This window comes from Gavialis gangeticus, unplaced genomic scaffold (genome assembly GCF_001723915.1).
Source record: "Gavialis gangeticus isolate Ggan-Ray unplaced genomic scaffold, GavGan_comp1, whole genome shotgun sequence".
NCBI classification, from domain to species: Eukaryota; Metazoa; Chordata; order Crocodylia; family Gavialidae; genus Gavialis; species Gavialis gangeticus.
The window spans coordinates 180,707,491-180,728,314 of record NW_017728992.1 but is presented as its reverse complement, the minus strand read 5'-3'; the positions used below and the strand labels follow the sequence as shown (position 1 = coordinate 180,728,314).

The 20,824-nt window shown below is 39.7% G+C and overlaps 1 protein-coding gene across 1 annotated transcript; it reads left to right on the top strand.

Annotated features, from left to right (window-relative positions):
- The first annotated feature begins 587 nt into the window (after nt 1-587).
- TNFRSF11B (TNF receptor superfamily member 11b) lies at nt 588-19,542 on the top strand. The gene is made up of 5 exons (XM_019528095.1): nt 588-710; nt 12,054-12,423; nt 17,045-17,239; nt 17,557-17,781; nt 18,964-19,542. Exons 1-5 carry the CDS (start codon nt 630-632, stop codon nt 19,350-19,352), a joined length of 1,260 nt encoding a protein of 419 aa, XP_019383640.1. The 5' UTR covers nt 588-629; the 3' UTR covers nt 19,353-19,542.
- Nucleotides 19,543-20,824: the final 1,282 nt, after the last annotated feature.

The window sequence follows — 20,824 nt, the reverse complement described above, 5'->3', positions numbered from 1 at the left end:
ACCAGCACCGCCGGCAGCATCTGCTGGTGGTCCCTGATCGCTGCTGGCCGCTGTGGGCAGTCGCTGATTGCCGGTCAGTGTTTGCCAGCCCCCGCCGCGGCCACCTGTAAGAGCTTCCCGCTCCTCGCCTTCACGCCCCGATCGCCATGCCCCCCCAGCCATGCCCGCTGGCCTGCTGCGTACATCAGATTCAGCATTTAATTTGTATTTGAGTGAGTGGCCTGTCATTGATCTCCGGGGTGACTCTCAGCATCTCCGGGAGCTAGCCCCGGCGGGGGCGCCATGTCCCCGGGAGTGCAGGCCCCGCCAGTGTCCTGCCCAGAGCAGGGGGCTGCAGCGGCTCCTTTCCTCCCCGGGCCTGACCCCGCCTGGCCTCCCAGTTCAGGCAGGTCCGCTCCCCCCGCCGAGGGCCCTGTGGGTGCGGGGCAGGTGCGGGGCCGCCCCCCCGCCGGGACACGGACCCGCCCTCGCGTGTTTCCAGCCTGCGGTCGCGTGAAGTCATCGCCTTTCACAGGTTCCTTAAAAAAAAAAAGAGAGAGAGAGAGAGGAAAGTTTGGTAGGAGCGACCCGCGCTGCCGGGCTTCCTGTTGCCGCCGGCTATATATAGAGGCGGGCGGCGCGGCGCCGGGATGCAGCGGGCTGCTCGCGTCCCGCGCCGGAGCGCTCCCGCCCCAACCGCCATGAACCGCGTCCTGTGCTGCGCGCTTGTGGTAAGGCAGGCCGAGGCGAGGCGAGGCGAGGCGAGGGCTGGGGGCCCAGGACACGGGGTCCCGCGGGCTTTGGTGGCCGGGCGTGAACTCGAGGCAGGGGTCGCCACCCCCTGCTCCCTGGCCCTGTGTTGTGGGGCCAGCCTCACGGCTGTGGGGCCACAAGGGACACCCGCAGGAAATGCGCTCCAGAAAGTGCGGGGCGCTCTTGCCTTAGCTCCATCTTCGCTTACTCCCAGCAGACGGGGTTAGTTAGTTATGATGACAGGTCTGTAGCTCCAGGTCCTGGCAGGTTCTGAGAAAAATGCTGCGAACACAAATGCAAGCAGGACTGGTAGTAGAGCTGATCTCTTTTCTTCGACCAACACGATTTTGGGGGGAAAATATTCTTTAATTGCAAGGAAGCTATTCATTTTTTGCAGTTTTTTAAAATTAATAACTTGCTTGCAATTAAAGAAGGGTTTTTTGCAAAAATCTTGTTGGTCGAAGAAAAGAGATCAGCTCTACTACCAGTCCTGCTTGCCTTTTCCTCTAGACTAATACAGCTACAACCTGGATGCTGTACCCTGAACACAAATGAGATTTTTCAAGTCCTTCTTCTGAGCACTGAAACTCAGGAAGCATCTGATGAATTAGTAACTTCCAGGAGTAGGTTGTGTGTCAACCACTGGGAAAGCTTGTGTCACCCAGTTTCTTGCACACCCCTCTTCTAATAGGTGACTGTTCATTTTAGTTTTCTTTAAAACAAAACAAAAAAATCACCTCTAGAAGTCTTAGTCCTCAGATGTAATTGGACCTCTAGAAGTCTTAGCGCTAAAACATCATTGGAAATGGTGTTTAATGTGTTTAGCTTCATAGGAGTTAAACTCAGTTTTTATTCTTTTTACAGACTTGTACTATCCATTTATATTATCTAGGTTCTTTTTTTTAAATTAACAAGGAAGTAACATTCAAATTTGACTATAATGTTTGTGTGTACCATTTTTTTTTCTAGACTCCCTTAGCAAGTGGGTGGCATTAATGTCCTGGTGATCTCTAAGGCAGTTTGAAGTGAGTTAGATTGATTCTGAAAGCTCTTCCTATATCCACTGAATCACAAAACTTCCAGGTTCTCATGAGTAATTATGGTATTAGTTTCCATAGAGTTTCCTCAAAGGGTTTTTTTTTTAAAATAAACCCAGGTAATTTAATGGCACAGAACTAAGAGGAAATATTAGGTTGTGGCCGGGCAATTGAAATGTAAGTCTAAAGCTTTACCATTTCACTTATGGTAGGGGTCCCAGACAGTGGCACACGTGCCCCGGGGGGTACACAAGACATCTCTGGGGGTACGCGGGAGAAATCGTGCAATGGCAGATTTAATTTTCATTATAATAATAATTGGCATTTAAGGGGTTAAATATAAAATGTATGCTAGTAGGGGTATGTGGGAAGCTGGTAAATCTGGAAAGGGGGACGCAATAAGAAAAGGTTTAGGAATTGGTTTGGGAAGTTTGAGAATTGGGACTTATGGTTTTGTGCCATTTTTGTGTAAAAACACAGGAAGTCAATTTTGGGATGTCAGCAATAATTCATTACCAAATTGACATCCTATTCGTGTTGGTCATGGAGTGGTGTTATATGAACCATTTTCATGTAGCACATGCTCAGTAGATTGTGAAAGTAATAAACTAGTATATTTTATAAAATAATAGTTTACTGTAAAATGAAACATAAGCTTCATTTAGCCCTGTCTCTATTAGGGGTGGTGAACCTAATATTTTACTCTTCCTATTTGTGCTGTTGAAAGGCCCCAGAAAGTTAGGACAGCAAACCAAGTACCTCTGTAATGAGATTCACAGTTTGGGGTTTTTTTAAATATGCATGTTCAGTGATGCCAGGTCTTGGTGTGGGTGCTTCTAAGATCTCTTTAGAAATGTGAACAGAAGGAGCGGCAGGAGCTGGTTGTGGTAGGATGTGTGCATGTATGTGCATGTGGTTTTGTCGCTGCTAGACTAGTATTGCCAGCAAATAGACCATCAATCACTAAAGGGTAGGACTGAATGTGAACAAGTGGCCATGACCTGGAAGACTGTGCCCTGCTACTAGCCTCCTAACCTAGGCCGTCCCCTAAGGTTGACCTCTCTATTTTGGATCTACAAATGCTTGTGACATCCATTTCCTGGCGTGCACATCTGGTCTCTTGTGTGTAGGCAGTAATAGTTTTGCAGCCATCCAGGGTTTAAGTTTTTTTTTCCCCTAAATTTGTTTGTCTGTATGTTTGTTTATTTGTTAAAAATAAAACACTGAAGGTACCAGAAAAACACTAGGGAGAGATCATTGTAACTTAAACTAGATGCATTATTGTCATCCACTGTAGCAACTTTGATGCTTTCCCGTTTATATTTCTTTTAATTTATAATTTAGTTTCTATGCTGCATATGAATAGGATTACTACTAACTGGCAGTGACCATGTCTGTATTTGGTGTTGTTTACACTATGCTTTCAGACAGCTTATACATTATTAATAACCCTATTCAGAAGGTACCTGGGACAGGTCAGGTTTAGGTTATCCGAGAAATCTTGATGTTGCTGTAAGGTGGGTAGTATTCTTGAGATTAATACTTACATTGCAAACAGGATAGACTTTTCCAGAGATATTTGGTTAGTTAGTTAACTTTTTTCCCTTTCTCTTCATCCTCCTTTTCAAGTGAAAATTGGTTGGGTTTAGCTTTTATTGAAGAGCTGATACTTGATCTTGGTTTTCCAAAAGGTTTTCAGAGTTTGTGCTGAACTTGCATTGAATCACACAGTTGTGTAGAAAGTACTATACTCCTGCTTGGGTTCAATCCCAATACAAGCCAAACACCATGATTTCAGGTGAGTTTCTTTTTGGGGGGGTTAGTCCAAACACCCTGAAACAGAAAGGGTGCAAGCCAAAAGGAAAGAAACCAGAAACATTTTTGCAGACTGTTAGATGTGTACAGTTCTGCACTTCTTTAACCATCACCCACTTAGAAGTTGATACTCTGAATTGACTTCTGCCTTCAGTTGTCATCGATTTCTTTGGAGATGATGTTACTTAAAATACCGAGGAACAGTTCCGAAGGAAGTAGTTGCCATTCAAAAGCAAGCATAGCAGTAATTGAGACACTTCAGGCTTTTTAACACTAGAGTTATGACACATCTGTAATGTCAGTGTTAAGTGAAGTAACTGATGTTGCTTTATAATGCAGATGGAAAGAGATGTTAAGTGTTCTTTGTCTGCTTCCAGAGCTAAAGGTATCCCAGATTATAAGATTAGAATCCAGTGGGAATTAGCATTTTTTTTACTTTGAGAATAACTGTAATATGTGCATGGGAGTGGGGGGTGAGGCTGTGAGGTACATTTAAAGTGGCTGCGTAAAACATTTTTACGCAATGTAGAATGAAACCTTAGGAGTTGCTATTGTATGATATTTTGTGGATAAAAAGCTTAGCAAGATTTGAAAAGGATTAGACACGCCTATAAATAAAAGCAGCATATGCAGTTATAGTAGGGGGGATAAAATTGTCAAGGTCTGTTGGTATTCATGCTGGAGACATGAGCTAATTTTGAAATGAGTTCAAGAGGAAGATTTTCCCCTAGGAATTCAAGCCCTGTTTACCTTACCTAAGGTAAATAGTCCTAATAAAATCTTTGGATTTGGTAGGATTTAGTAGTAAAATAGGTGAAGATTTAACTTTGGTGTCTGCTGGTAGTCATATTATACCATTAGTTTAGAAGCACGACCTACCTATTCATTTTAGCTGGGAATCTGCTTTGGATTGGGTGGCATCAGTTGGCCTTCTGTTTTGGCTTCATCAAAATATTTTCTGTAAAAGAATGAAGTAGAGTTGTGAGATTTTACTTTGAGTTCATTACACACAGTGGCAGCAGTTTTGACAAAGTGAGAATAATTATTTATTGAGCAGGAAAATATGCCTGAGGATGGACTTGAAATTCAAAGCAGAGACAAATTTATCTCTTTCAGTAAATTAAACGTTCTCCTCTGGTCTTCCAACTGAAGCCACAAAGCCAAGACATATAATAATATTTTCGTACTCTGAAAAACCACTTTCTTTACTTCCACAAAGCAATGATTTAAGGGAATGATGCTTGAAGGATTTTTGTTTTATGTGTTTTGTCATACAGTTCGTTCTAATTTAACAGAAACAAGCAAGCAGCTATTTGTCTTACATATAAAGATGAAAGGAAAGGGCGTGTGCTACTTTTCATGCCCAAGGTCTGAAATAAAGTAATATGATCACATTAGAAGATGCTTTTGAAAGAAAAATAAAGGCTTGAAGAGAGAGAACTGTAGAAATGCTCTTTGTTGCATTTGGCAACTCCTCTGACTACTTTGTGCATGGTGATGTAAAGTGTATGTGGAAAAAATGTTGCTGTAAATAATATCCATGCTGAGTGACAGTCAACGGACTGCTTTTTAATCTTGTATGACTTGCTTTGAATGATCTGCTAAACTATACGCAGGAGGTTAAGTAATGAACCCCACATAAACCTAACGCTGTTCTAGAAGAATGCCTTCCTCTGGCTTCTGGCAGTGGGCTAATTTGATGTGAAGTAAATGTTGGTCCAGTTTTTGGCCTTAGTTTTTCACTCCCTTACTATTTAGGCCAGCAGGAGTATTTCCACCACCTTCAGAGAGAGAAGGACAAGGTAGGCAAATAAGCTTCTGCAAACTGGGTGGACCATTTTCCAGGGGTCTGCTGGATGGTAATTAAGAAGTAGCAAATGCATCTGGTGAAGAGCCTTTCCCAGAACTCCTTGGTCTGAAAAACAAGGGCTATGACAAGAGGACTTGGGAATGGTTTCAAACTGAAGCAGAGGATGGAGGATTGGAGCACAGGTTGGCTATTAGGAGGAACTTTCTCACTATGAGGTGGTTAAGCACTGGAACAGGCTACGCAGAGAGGTTGTGAAGTTTCTGTCCTTGAATGCTTTTAAGACAAAGCTAGACAGATGCTTGATGGTTTAGTCAAGGATGATCCTGCCTTCGACATGGGGTGCGATTTGATGACTTCCTGAGGTCCTTTCCAACCCTACTATTTTATGATACCCAAGAAGCCAACAGCAATACTTGTCAGGAACTTCTCCAATATTTTGTCTCTTATGTTTCTCTGCAGTAATGGTTTTCAAAGCCTGTCTGGTAGAAGCACTAAATAGCAATCATCATAACTTTCTTATTCAATCATACAGAGTAGGTCAGTGTTGCCTCTAATTTATTTCTTCTCCTGACCTAATACTTCAGTCCTGTGATCCAGAAGTAACTACACATAGAAACATAGGGGTATACCACCAGAAGGACTTTCTTGGTCACAGAGTCCAAACATCAGCTGTTGCAGGCAATCACATAATCCTGTTCATAAATGTGTCAAGATCTGTCTTAATACTAAGTCATTTTTTTTACTCCAACCACTGCTACTGAAGGCTGTTCCAGACCCTCTTTCCTGTGAGGGTGAGAATGATTCTTCTGTTTTCCAGCTTATGTTTATTCATAGTAAGTTTTTCCTCATTTGTTCTCTTGTCAACATAGTCCTTTAACTTAACTTGTTCTTTTCCCACTGTTGTGATTGTGTCCCTGTTGCATTTACAGAGAACAGGCCTTGTTCTTCCAGGCTAAACAGGCCAAGCTCTTTTAGTCTCTACTCCCCGGATAGGCCCTCAGTTTCCCTGATTATCCTAAGAGCCCCTTCTCTTCACCCTTCCAAAAAATAAAGAATTCAAACTGGAGCAGCAATTACTTACAGTATCCCAGACAACTGTTGAGTGTATGACATGGGCATATCTTGTGGTAGACCCAACTGCAGTTTCTCAGAGATTAAAGAATCAATTAAGTATCTGTTCATTACAATCGGACCATTACTTCCATAATTTGAAACCAGACCATTTTTTCCTTCAGACTGAGATATACATTTAGTGGTAAAATGGCAAAAGATAGTATGATCTTGGCTGAATTCTGCATTCAGTTTTGCCATATTGAAGCCAATATCATCACAGCAATTTAATAGTCTATAATTTGACCCTTCATATGTTGTGGAATAGACTATGGAACATTTTAAAAGGCTAATATCCAACTGTAAAAAAATATACTAAAGATCTGTTTTCCCTTACAACACTCTTCCAAAACTTTTCAGCTTTGGTATTGCTTGGTATTGTTCACAACAGAATAAATTGTCATTGCTTAAAATAAAATTTCGTTGAACTTCCAATCTTTTCTCTAACTGTGTGAATGAAGTCAGCAAGCCAGTTCTTCTATCCATTAACCTTTGAGCGTTTTCAGAGCAACACCTTTTCTTGTTCTTCAAAAAAAAAGAAGCCATCAAATGTAACTTTAGAGTTCAGATGAAAGATTGCATCTTCAGTTATCATGAATAAGCCTAGCTCATTGAGTGAAGCTACACCTTTTTCTTTCCATCATTTGCAGTCCTAGATCATCAATACAGCTAATTCAATATATAGGTTATGTTTTTATTTAGTGTAACAGGGCTATTTCTTAAAAGCTCTTCTGGAGACTCAGGTAAAGGCGTGATAAGATCTAGTGCATGATCCACACAATCACGCCTCCTGCCATGGCACATGTGTATGGCAAGAGGCATGATTGTGGTATCCAGCACCAGCTCCTATCATACCTTATCGCCAGCACTGGGGAGCCCAGTATCTTGATCCCAGGCTTCCCCTACACTGGCTTCTGCTGCACAGATGTGAGTCCTGTCGGCTAACAAAACTCCCGTCCTTAGCAGCATCTCATGAGCCACCATGGATTGGAGTCCCATCAGCTGACAGGACTTCCATCTGCAGCAGCATGTGGGTCACTGCTGCAATGGGAGTCCTGTCGGCTGATGGGATTCTACCCACCATAACTCATGGTGCTCCCATGTGCTGACGGGTCTTCCAGCCACGAAGGCATAGCTGTGCTACATGTGCAAATTAAATCTGGATAGAAACCAGCTATGAAATTACTACACATTTTCCAGCTCTAACTCTATAGCTGGCTGGACCTTTTAATAGTATGACAGCTCATTTGCATGTGTAGCCAGTCTAAATCAATTTTGCATTTAATCTGATAATCGTGTGATATATGTAACACATGTAGAAGGGGGCGTTATAAGGCAGAGACTGTTTAATATATTTCAACCCACTTCTAGGAAAAGGCCTTTTGCTTGAATACTATTATCTGGATGAGTGGATTGTACTATATATAAATCACCCTGCATATCTAGCTAGGAATAAACCAACATTAAGCAGAAACAATGCCTGTAAACTCTTTAGGGCAAGGACTATATGCTGATATTACTATAACATTTCTGAAAAATAAGACACTTCTATTTAGCTGATTGAATGTGGATTTAGGAGACTAAAATTAGGCCTCCAATTTACACAGCCATAACCAGAATGTCTTGGATGTGTAGTATGTTTTTTATCTTTAATCGAAAATGGTCGATTTTTTGGTATTTTGGAGTACATTTGTCTGCTTTCATCTTGGCCTTTTTTGTGTATTTTCAGTATTTTTGTAAATTACCCTGGGAATCAGATTCTATATAAAACCTGTAATAAATAGCGTAGAACTGTTCATAATTAAGTGATAGTAACTTTAATAGTTTTCCAGATAATACCATTTATGGCTGCAGAGTTGGCTTAATATCTTTCAAAATAATTACTTTAAAAATAGAATACTGTGATGCTACATAAATACAGCTCCATCAATGATTGATTGCACCTTATTACATCTAGACATCATATCTTTCTGAGAATGAAAGAAGATAGTGGTGATAGTCTTCCTTTAAAAAAAAAGAAAGAAACAAAACACCTGGGGTGAATGGTCTGTTTTTCTGCTATTTTTATTTCTATTTTATATCTTAATTTAAAATATTACAGGTTCTGTTCAGCAGAATCAATGTGCATCTATGCTTACTATAAGTTTTGGGGGGGGGTTAATATATTTACCCACCTTGGTACCTTTTACATTTAAATTTAGCTAAAATCTGAACTAGCTCCATTTGGAACAAAGCTGGAATTGTTTTAAAATTTCACCTGGTGGCCTCTTCTTCCCCACCAACTTCTATACCATCTGACTCTGATTATGGGATCTGAGCTCTTTTAAACTATGGACCCCTCCTACAACATCATTTCTAATAGGTCTCCACTGTGATCTCCTATGGAAACTGACAGCAGTGCCAGTGGGCCAAATCCGTCTCTTCTCATTCAATATGAATATCACAGTGGGAGCTTCTGGCTGCCAAATGCCATTAAAAATCTGGATGCACAAAGTACCTGAAAATGTGTTCCTGCCTGTGCAGCAAGATAGTAAATGGCAAGACAGACATAGGATTCTAATGCTGCAGTAAGAGAAGTCTTGTCTGGTGGCAGGGTTGAAATATGTTGCACAGTAGAGAGACTTCATAGTCTTTACTTGGGAGCAGCTGTAATTTTCACTTGTACTGCATAATAATTTTCACCCAGTGCCAGCTTCCCATTTGGGCAGAGTTACCTGAGTCTCTCAGGGCTCCATAAACATCTAAATCATGTGGATTATGGCTGTAGTTCAATATCTGTGCCTCACATTGCAGTCTGGTGTTGTTCTAACATACTACAAAAGAATATGTCCACGCAAGTCTTGGAATTTATGAGTGGGAGTTTCATGTTTCCTAAATGGTTTCTCTTTTGAATAATAATTACAAAAAACATGTTAAAGGGAAACCTGCCTGTTAGCATCAGTGATTGATGGGATTAGCAGGACTTCCTTATTGCTAGAGTAATAGCCTGAGGTTTACCAAGGCTGTATATCCATGGTTCATCAAGAGCCATTCATGGAGAGCCATTCATTTTTCAAAAATGTGCTTCACCCTCTGGTTAAATAAATGCTGTGAAACAGATCCAGATATTTAAGAGAAATAGAGCTGCACAATCAAGACAAAGTAAAATTTGAAGTAAGACTTAACTGTTTACCAGGGAGGGTGATTAAGCATTAGAACAAAATAGATAAGATGGTGGAATTTTATAATCTCCATCTCTTGAAGTCTTCACATGAAGGTTGCCTTTCTAGAAGATGTGCTTTAGTTAAGCACTTCTTACTGGGTTCAGTACAGGAGTGAATCATAAAACAGTGTGGCGCAGGTTACGTAGGATGTCTGACTAGTAAATTTAATGTGGCTTTGAAATCTAAAATGCTGGCCTTCAAAATCTAAGAATGAATCAATGAAAGCTGTGTTTTTCTCCCATAGTTTTCCTACTGAAGGCTGGATTTCTTAGGGGAGGCAGAGAAATCTTATTGATCCCTACCAGGAGTTCAGTAATTTGGGGCAAACATTGCAACATGCTGAGTGTATCGCCATGAAATCACACTTGTACCAAGTGTTCTCAAACTGCAGTGCGTCTGTTCTAATAAGCACACCTGAGACTGAGACCTTGGGAGGTTCATGGGTGCGAACCAGAAATGACTATGTTACAGTTTTCTAATAGCTGGTACAGGCAAAACAGCAGCAAGCTGACACTGCTGTTTTCCTGACAGTGCTTTCTAGCATTGTCCAATGCAACATGGACAAGGCTTAAAAGCTATTCCAATGTGATATCTGTGTTGAAGCCTAAATTTTAAGTGGTGGTGAGGTGTCCACAGCTCGCTTGCGCTCTTTCACAAATTCAAAACTAGTATCAACGTGAGTTTTGCTTGTGTAGCCTTTAATACCTGAGAAAATATCTGAACCAAATATTTTATAAAACCAACAAGATGTGAAATAGAAGCAGCTAACAGAATGCATAACATTTGGCCAGAGCTGAATTACAGATCCCAAGGCCACGTTTCCACCCACTGACCTTGTGTGCCACAGCACAACATACAGTGGAGTAAACGAGGAGCTCACTTTGTTTATAAAGCATCAGAGAAACTGCAAAACAACATTTGTAACTGGATGCCCAAATGATAATACACCCCAGGCATCTCGCAAGCTGAGCAGGGTCATCCCAGATCAGTACTTGCTGAGACCCACAAGAAAAACATAAGCGCCTGCAGGAAGCTGATCTGACTATACATTAGGTCAGTCTTGTGCCTCTCCCAAGTGTCGAACCAATGTACCAGCATAGTATTTGTAATGTTATGGTTGCTCTTGCTCTTGCACTTTGGATAACCTGTAAAGCCAAACTTCTGTGACAGAAAGCATTAACCTTAGTGTTGTAGCCCATTCCAGCTTTGTGTGATTACTTCCTCCTTGCAATTTGTTAGCTGCAGCATTCCTCACATCTATCTCAAAGTACTGCACAGCATGCCTGTTTGATGGGAAGTAGCTGCTGCATACTGTCTTTGGAGCTCCTAGATTTCAGTGCTGGATTAAACCAAGGCACTTTGTAAAAACAAAACCATGCTGTTCTATTTGTTTTATTGGCAATAAAATTATACATTGTAAGGATTTGTCCTCTGAAAGTGCCCGCAGGAATGCTGCAAGCCATTTTTTTTAAATCTGAGCATAATGAAGGTGGTTCAGTTGTACAATAAGACATTTACCATTTCTGGAAGGTCTGATTTTCCTCCCATAATAACGTGTATCAGGAATAATTCCAGTAAATCAGGGCATCAGCTCTTCAGCTAGGGAAGCAGGGGGCAGGTTCCTTGTCCACTGAAGTTCCAGTGATATAAGAGAGAGAAGAATTGGTACCCACAGCCCCCTTCCCACAAAGCTCACAAACTACAAGCCCTGTCCTGCACACAGCTACTTAAGCAAGTAAGCATTTGCAGGATGAGACTGTAAATTAGGTAATGAATGGACCCAGGGAAGCAGAGTGATAAAACATCAAATCTTGTTATTGAATTGCCTGTATTGTGTCTGGATTTTGTTGGTCCCAGAACATTTTAATGTAGTTTCAGCGTGGAATGGTGGATTCTTTTTAAATAATTTACTATGATAATACAGGTATGCAAGAGTTGGGAAGTTGGCTAGGATCTTATATATTACTACAGGTTTCCCTCGCCAACCACTGGGATTAGGTTCCTGAAAGTTCCCATGTTTGGCAAAACTGTGGTTGGCAAGACAAAAGGCTTATGAGAAAAATGGCAGGTGGCGGGCTGATTTGCAGCCACAGAAAACTGTGGTTACTCAAAACTGTATACTGTGGTAGCCAAAATGGTATATAGAATATTAAGGATGGATACTCAAAATCGTGGTTGGCAAAACCATGGTTGGCGAAGGAAACCTGTATAGCATGTGTCTCACCACAGTGGCACTAAAGAGATAGACATAAGGTGCCTAATCAAATAAGTGAAATTGTAGGCTTTTCTGTGATTGTGCTGCCTTGTAGGACTAAAGAGACCGATATTTTATTTTCCTCTTGCTAGTTCTTGGATATTTCAATTAAATGGGCCACCCAGGAAACCTCTCCCCCAAAGTACCTCCATTATGATCCAGCTACATCTCATCAACTGATGTGTGACCTGTGCCCTCCTGGAACATATGTAAAACAGTACTGTACAGCTACAAGGAAAACTGAATGCTCACCATGTCCAGATCAGTACTACTCCGAGGACTGGAACAGCAATGATGAATGCCAGTACTGCAGTGTGGTATGCAAAGAGCTACAGTATGTTAAGCAAGAATGCAACAGCACACAGAACCGCATCTGTGAATGCATTGAAGGGAGATATCTCGACCTAGAATTTTGTTTAAAACACACAGAATGTCCTCCTGGATCTGGTGTTGTCAAACCAGGTACGTATCTGTTTTCAATACACAACAAAATGAATTAGTGCCATTCAGAGCACTGAAGAGTTGTGGCACTTCAAAATTAGGAAACAAGCTTGTCCAGGTGAAATTACAGGGTAGTAAATTGTAAAGCCAATTGAACCTGTTACCGTTCTAACATTGCTTTGGACTCTAGCCAAAGGACCAGTTCTCAATGGAATACTGTGCTCCTACTGTAATATATAACTTAATGGCAGTACCAAATGTAGCAAATTGCACTCTAATGAGAAACATGATGAATTACCTCTTTTAAAGGAACATTATCCAGAGTGTAGTTTGTGTGTGATAAATAATAACGTTTTTCATTTTGAATTCTGCTGCTTCAAGCACCTGCATATCTTGACAAACACCAGAAGCATTAACTGACATAATACCAAAAGCATAAGTATAACAATATTAATGTAGCACTAAAGTCAGAACAATATGTGGTAGTAATTAATTACCAACCTCTTAAATGAGAACTCTTAGGGAAAACATTATTATCATCAAAAAAACAGCCAACTATTTCTTTCTCAGACAAGCTGGTAATATGCTGTGTGTCTGGGAGGGATAAAGATTACAGTAGTGTTTTCAGGGGACCATATTCTTCATTTTAGACAAAATAAATTGTTAAGCCAAGAATAAGTTCTTGTTTTGAAACAAATTATTTATCATTCTGCTTATGACATGGCCCAGTCTAGCTCCAACGCTTAATGATGCCTAAGAGAATTGCAAGCTGGCGTTCTACCTGAGACAGATAACTACCTAGAAAAGAAATACAGGAAAGGGCATACACAGAAAAACAGGGGACATTTAAGAGATTTTTCAGTTTAAATACCCGAATCTTCAAAATTGCCTAATAGATTTCCTGGCTGTATGCACCAGGCAAGAGTTACTATTCTATGAATGCTAGCCAAAACATTTTAGAGGGACTTGAAAAGCAGGTCAGTACTGAACACACTTATGCATAGGTTGCAACAGCATCGCTAGGTAAGCGCAGTGTAGCAGTTTGTGTAGCTATATTAGAAACAAGACAATATAGACCTAAAACAAAGAGCATATAGAAATCCACTTAGAAGACTCAAAAGGAGTTTGAAGGCAGAAGGCAGGTGTGGTGTCCTTCAAACTGCAGTGGCCAATAAAAGGGAAGCTTGCAGTCCAAGAGCACACCCACAATATTAGACCTGTTATTCTTCCAGAAAAAGATAAATGGTCTGTCCTTGGTTACATTTGGGTAGCATCACTGAATGCAGTGGTCTTGCCCTGGTGCAAGCCAGAGTGCAAGGTAGCCAAAGTGTGTAAAAAAAAAAAAAAATCCCAATTAGCCACATAAGGAGGCTTTGGACAGGCTGAAGAATTAAAAAGACTCAAGATTCAAATTCTGTTCCCAGCTTCATCACCTCACAGTGTAATGTCACTTACTTAGTGCTCCCTCTCTGGAAATATAGACGGGGGAAGCCAACAAGATTAGAGTGAGACCCTTGGAGGAACATCACTATAATAGTTGTTACTGTATTTTGTTTCCTTTATCTTAGTCCTAGCACTCAAGCATACATTGCTGATCATCATAAATCTTTCAACAGAACACTGGTCACCTTCCTGACTAAATACCATGTTTAATACATCCTCAACACCTACTTATTCTGGAAATCAGTCCTGTAGTCTGTGTTAGAAGGTGTCAATATAGCAACCATCCCAAAGAGCTCATTGCACAGAGTATTTATTTGGGATACTCACTCCTCAGACTATTCCTATACCTGGATTATGTAGATTTTTTTTCTCTGCAAGTGGTTTCTGGCAATTAACACTTTTTTGTTGCTTGCTCTGTGTATTGATCACATTGTTTGTCACACATCTCTATGCTGCTTTTAGTTCTAATTTAATCAGTTTTGGTGTTCTGTAATGTTAATAATATAGGTTTCTTACTTTTGAAACTGTCCTTTTAACTAGAATTTGAATTCCTTCAAAGGACTGACAAGGCATTGGTTGGAACTAGAATTGTGCCAATATTAAAGCCAATATTGCAGAAGAGTTTAGGAATTTAATCTCTGGGTTTAAAACTGTTAACATGATTTTGTATCTGAAGCAGATAAAAATTGCAAGGGGCCCATTCTCCTGTTTAGGTATGGATGCAGCTGAAATCTCACATGTACAGCTGTTCCCATGAGCTTCCCACCATAAATGTATGAGATTGCCTGTTCTTAAATAGTTTCTGTCCTTTTGAAATGGCTTGCAAGAGCAGCTCATGTGATCTGATACCACTGAATCTAAATACAAGGCTTAAAAGCTTTTTGCACTGTGTAGTCCAGTGTTATGGCAGTACTTCACATTAGCAGAAATCCACTTAGGAATTAGTACTGATGCAGGCAGCATTTTGTATCCGCTATGTCCCATAAGGGAGGAGGGAACTGAAACAGAAAGGGAGAAGTCAAAGGGAGGTCAAGGGAATTAATGCTAGGGAGGCCCGCGTAGCAGAGAAGATTAGCAGTCACCAGAGACTGCCCAGTTCCTGTAGTGTCTCGGACTTCAGTGTATTCCCAAACTACCTGCTTTTCTGCCCGTCTCTGGTGAGGAAGATGTAGAAGAAAGGAGAACCTGCAGGTAAACACCCAAACAGCGGTTCTTGGAAGGAGAAGTCTGGCTTCACACCCAAGAGCAGTGGCTCTCAACCTTTTTAGACCCAAGGCACCCTGAATAGACTCAAGGCATCCTTCTGAAAAAGCCACCTCTTAATTTTCACCTCTGTTTTGACTACAGGAAAATAACAGAGCAGTTTTTTCAGTTGCAAAGAACTCAAGGCCACAACAATTGATTTCTATTTAAAATGGCTGCATTACCTTGTGAATCATATTTCTAAAACTAACATTGCTAACATTGTGTGACACCTCATAGCAACCCAGGATGCTGTGATGCCCTCTTAAAGAATCACTGCCTCCCCTTGTAAGAAAAAACTTGAAAGAGGCGCAGCTGGTGCAAGGGAAAGTTACCAGAAAGTCTGCCTTCACAATGCTAGCTGATGCCTAATCATGTCAAACATGCAGTTGTCTGTTGTCTCAACTTTTGTACTTTCTCCAGTCACTGACATTTGATAAAACATAGCAGATTACAAGGGCAGGCGCCTTGTGTGATGACTGTTCTTTCCTGGGAACACATCATTTCTTAAGTAATTATACAGAATCTCTTTCGATTTTCAGATGAGAACAGTGAGACCCCTCGTTTTCTTTAGGTTTTATTTTTATTTGTTTTTGCTTGTTATGTGAAGAACAAAGTAGCATGGTATCTTTGTATAGCAATATATTCCTTATTTCTTGGCTAATGGAAAACTCACTGAGCTTCATATTCTCTTGTTTCTAACAGGTTCTAAGAAGCACAATATATATAGTTGGACTTGCTTATGTCCTGCAAACTTCTTTGCATCTAGCTTTTAAGAGCAAATACTCCTCAAATACACTAGATGGGGGTATTTGCATATGCAAATCTAGTCTTTAATTCTGAAAGATAATTTAAGCATATGCTTAAGTCCATCTTTATTGAATAAAGCAGTTAAGCACCTGCTTGACCTTAGGCATAGGCTTTAAATATCATTGGTTTCAAATGATTTGCTAAATGGGAATAAGCAAACTATAATAGATAAGTACTGATTACAGCTGAGTTTTTTTTCTTTTTTTCATTTGATAAGATAATCCTTTGCAGTTACTGTCAAAATTAGTCCCGTACATTAATTCTCTTGCTCTAAATCACCATGACACAGCAGTATCCCTTTGTCTCAGTTCTTTAACCAGGATAATAAATATATTCTATGTAATGGTAGTTCAAACAAATAGAATCTGTTTATGTTTTTCTGATTATACATGTTCAGTTGGTTGTAGGTAAGTATATAAAAATGCAATTACTCCAAGAGAGAGGGGTCAGACTATAATGTTGAAATTACTATGTTGCTAAACAGCAAAGTATCTGTAAAATCTTTATATTACCACATATTGTAAAGTTTCCAAAGTATAACTCCAGAATTTCATATTTAAGGAATAAATATGCATGTTGGAGAAACTTCAACAAATGTGCATATCTAAGGGAATGAAGGAAAATCACAATAGATGACTGATTTTAATTTCAATATGCAGGATGTACTTAAATTACATTGCTGCCCATGGAGAGGAGAAAAAGCCCTGACCTCCAGCAGACCTAAATAAATGGGCTAAATTCTGGTTCTTGCTACAACCAAAATAATTAATTTTAATGAGCCCAGATGTTGCAGACCCAAATTTGTGCCAGTTACGAATTTTCCCACAACTCTATGTGGATGAAAATGAAGGACAGATCCTGTCTGTGAGCATCTGAAAAGTCAACTACTTATTAGTTTGTGACAGTATGCAGAAATCAGAAGGAAGTTTAAAATTTGTATTTAACATAATTTTGTTGTATGAACTTCTTTCTTAAAAAAATTCTTTTGCTTTTCTCAACATATTTTCCAAATTAGTGCTCCTACATGTGCAAGCAAGCACAAAATTCTAAATTATTCATATTTTATTTTTCATTATTTTCTTGCATGAAACCTAACACACACACCATATATCCTGTGTAAAGGAATGCATGTTTTGTCTTTCTAAAGGTACCCCTGAGAGTGACACCAGTTGTATGAGATGCCCAGAGGGATTTTTCTCAAATGAAACTTCATCCAAAACACCCTGTAAGAAGCACACAAACTGTAGTGCACTAGGCCTTAAAACAGCATCAAAAGGAAATGCAGTTCGTGACAACGTGTGTCAGGGAAACCGCGATGCATCAGCTCAAAAATGTGCAGTAGGTATGTATAATGCTAAGTGTACTGGAATTATATCTTCTTACATTCTCATAATGAAATTACCAGCGGCAACAGTAACTGCCAAAACAGTTGCTGAGACCTCAGATACTCAGGTGATGGGCAAACTGTAATAAAATGTTTGGGATGTTAAAAGACGCATAGTATTGAAGAGAGGCCAGTTCTTATTTTAGACATGCTTATAAAACAGATTTTCTTACTATCTTTGATCACATAGGTTTGTTTTTCCCAGAGCCAGATAATTGTGCAAGGATCCAGACATCTTACTGAATATTTTTTTTCCTCCCCCCATTTGTTTTTAGATGTAACCCTGTGTGAGGAAGCATTGTTCAGATTTACTGTTCCAACCCAACTCTCCCCTAACTGGCTGAACGTACTAGCAGACAATTTGCCTGGCACAAAGATTACTGCAGAAAATATAGAACGGATTAAACAAAGACGCAGTTCTCAAGAACAGGCCTTCCAATTGTTGAAATTATGGAAGCAGCAAAACAAAGAACAAGATATGGTCAAGAAGAAAATTCGAGGTAATTCATATGGCGCAGCAAGCACAGGAGAAGTAGCTTTCTAAATAGCAGTTCTTTAAACTAGTGGGGTCAAATTCTGCCCTTGATTATGTGCCCACACCTAGAGAGTTGAATGGGTATGACTAAGATTTATGTGCATGCTACACATAATGGGCAGTCCAAGGATGTGACTATGGAAAGTATTTAGCACTTTGTATTCATTAAAAAGACTACTTATGCAACTCCAGTTAATGAAACCTGAGTCAGTAATATATATCCAAGTCCCAGAGTGCAAAGCATTGTGAAAACGCAGGGCTCATTTTGCCCACACCTGCATCCGAGCAACAGCTATAAAGGTCAGTGGGTATGCATCAATGGGGGCAAAATTAAAGTTTACAGTATATCATATAAGGGTATACTGGGACAAGCTTAGCAGGCTTGGGACTTAAACCCCCTGCTTATCTACAGAATGTGATTATGAGGACTTGCAAATCAACACCCACTCACTGCCCAGCAGAGGTGCTTTTCCCTTCCTGCTGGGAGTATCCCTATCTTTCAAGCCTAATTATTCCTTCACCTGTCTGCTGAAACTGCCCATATTGATGCCAAAACTGAAATAGTCCCAGAAATATCTGTAATGTTAACACTTGGTAGGATTTTCAGAGACAATTACTAACCCCTTTTATATGAGCCAGTATCAGACCCAACCAGAGTGTAATGACCCTCGTCCTACAAGGAATGGATTTGAGCTGTTAACCTTGAGAAGAAAGACACTGTAGAATTTGCATTTTTATCTGCATTTAAATTCATGTCTGTTCATATCACTGTAATGTCAAAAGTATTTTTGCAGGCAAATGCAAATCTGAAGTCCAGTGACAGTTGTAGTAAGGATTGCCTAGATATTTTCACTCTATCAGTGACATATTTATTCACTGCAATCTAAAATTCAGAGACCAGCCTCATGCACCAGGCACCTTATACATGTTACAAGAGTGTTCGAATTAACATGCAAATTTATATATGCTTTTAAGTATTTTGCATGGTTTCCTCCTAATACAACAATGATAAAAGATTTATTTGGACTTAAAAACTAAAAACATTTAGAAAGAACATGTCCTTTTGACTTTAGAGCTTGTTTTTAAACTATTATAAAATGATAACGAATCTTATTTATGTACTTCTGTGTTTTTTTGTTTTCTGTAGATTTTGATCTTTGTGAAAATAGTGTCTTAAAACATATTGGCCAACTTAATCTCACCTTTGAACATCTCAGCATCTTGATGGCAAGTTTACCAGGAAAGAAAGTGGGAAAAGAAGATATTGAGCGCACCATGAAACTGTGTACACCTACAGAACAAATTCTAAAGCTCCTCAACCTGTGGAGAATAAAAAATGGAGATCAAGATACTATAAATGGCCTACTGTTTGGGTTGAAGCACTTGAAAACATACGACTTTCCCAAAACAACAATCCAAAGTCTGAAGAAGGTTGTCAAGGTTCTTCACAGGTTTACAATGTATAGAGTCTCCCAGAAATTATTTTTAGACAGGGTAGGGAACCAAGTTAAAATGGTGAAAATGAGAAGTGTTTAATTCAAGATGTTTTTCCTTTACTCTCCAGTGACTACTTCCCCCTAATTACTGCTAGCAGTAATTAAACTGGAACATTATTTTCCCTATCTTATGCCTAACTATTTATAGAAATTCCTGACTGGAACAGCTCTAAGGTGTCAGCTATGAGGTTGAGGGTTTTTTTGTTTTGGGGTTTGGTTTTGGGTTTTTTTTGTTTTTGGGGGGGGTGTTTGTTTGTTTTTTTGTTACAAAGTCACTCTACAAAAGCTACTAGTCTGTTGATAACACTAAGATGCTGATTCTGCTTCTTAGCTCATCCAAAATAGAAAGGTTCCACTAAAGCCATTGCATGAGAATGCAATGGGCCAGGCTCTAATAAAGTATTTACTATTTATATTCATTGAGTTATAAGAGTTTTTGTTGTACATATTTATTAACTTAAATAAGAACTATATGATTTAATTTGAGAGAGAGAAATTTAAATGTGTGCTATATATTTTCTAGCTAGACAAAAATGATCAAATATATTTTTCAGCAGAAATTTTGTAATTTTTCCTAAACGTCCTTAATTTCTTTACTATGTGAGGTTTTTTTAATTGTTACTTAGATTTGTCTGTATAAGTTGTGATATCTTTTGGTAGCTGTTGTCTAATTTATCCAATGTTTTAATCCAAATAGAAGAAATATACCATAAATGACCTGAATATTTCAATATTCTGTGAGAAAGTGAATGTACCATATTTAAAAGCTGGATTTTTTAAAGGATTCCATAATCTTATTTGATAAACAATTAAACAGTTTTCAACTGACCTTTTGTCTGTTCAGCTTGTTACTTTCAGCTTCAGTGGGCAATGCTCACACAGATGTTTCCTTTGGATTTTACTCCATTTTATTGAAGAGACGGGCCTGATTTTGCCAGTATCCCATGTCTTGTCTAGTCACTGTCATCTGAGCAAAGTGAATGCAAAGTAGCAACTGAACACCATTGTTCTGAATTAGTGCTCTATACACACAGGTGTCAATGTCCAAACCAGGCATAAGGCACAGGAGAATGAGGTCCATGGGTCTTTGATTGATCTGCTGCGAGTAGATACAGTTTCACTGATGATCTGAATTTAACCAGTAGTTACTCTTGTTATAGCCTTTGCCCAAACCACAGACTGTGATTTTTGAGAAAAAAAGGTACAGTTGCCTTGAAAAAAGACTTTCAAGGAGCTGGACCACAGGGAGCTCATGCAGTGGACTGTACATCCCCAGAGGTCTGTAAAGATCCACTTACCCATAGGCTTGGCTTCAATGCAAAAGGAGGGGTAAAACAACTACCAAACAGTTTTACAGCCTGTGCAAAGGGAACGTGCACAAGCCTTATGTGCTACTTAAAGCCCAAGTGCTATAATAATGGCAGCCAACCAACTTGTACTATTTCAAGCCTAAGGACGGAGGGAGACTTCTTGCCTGGTTCCCTCTTTCAATTGTCTATGCAAAGTCCATTT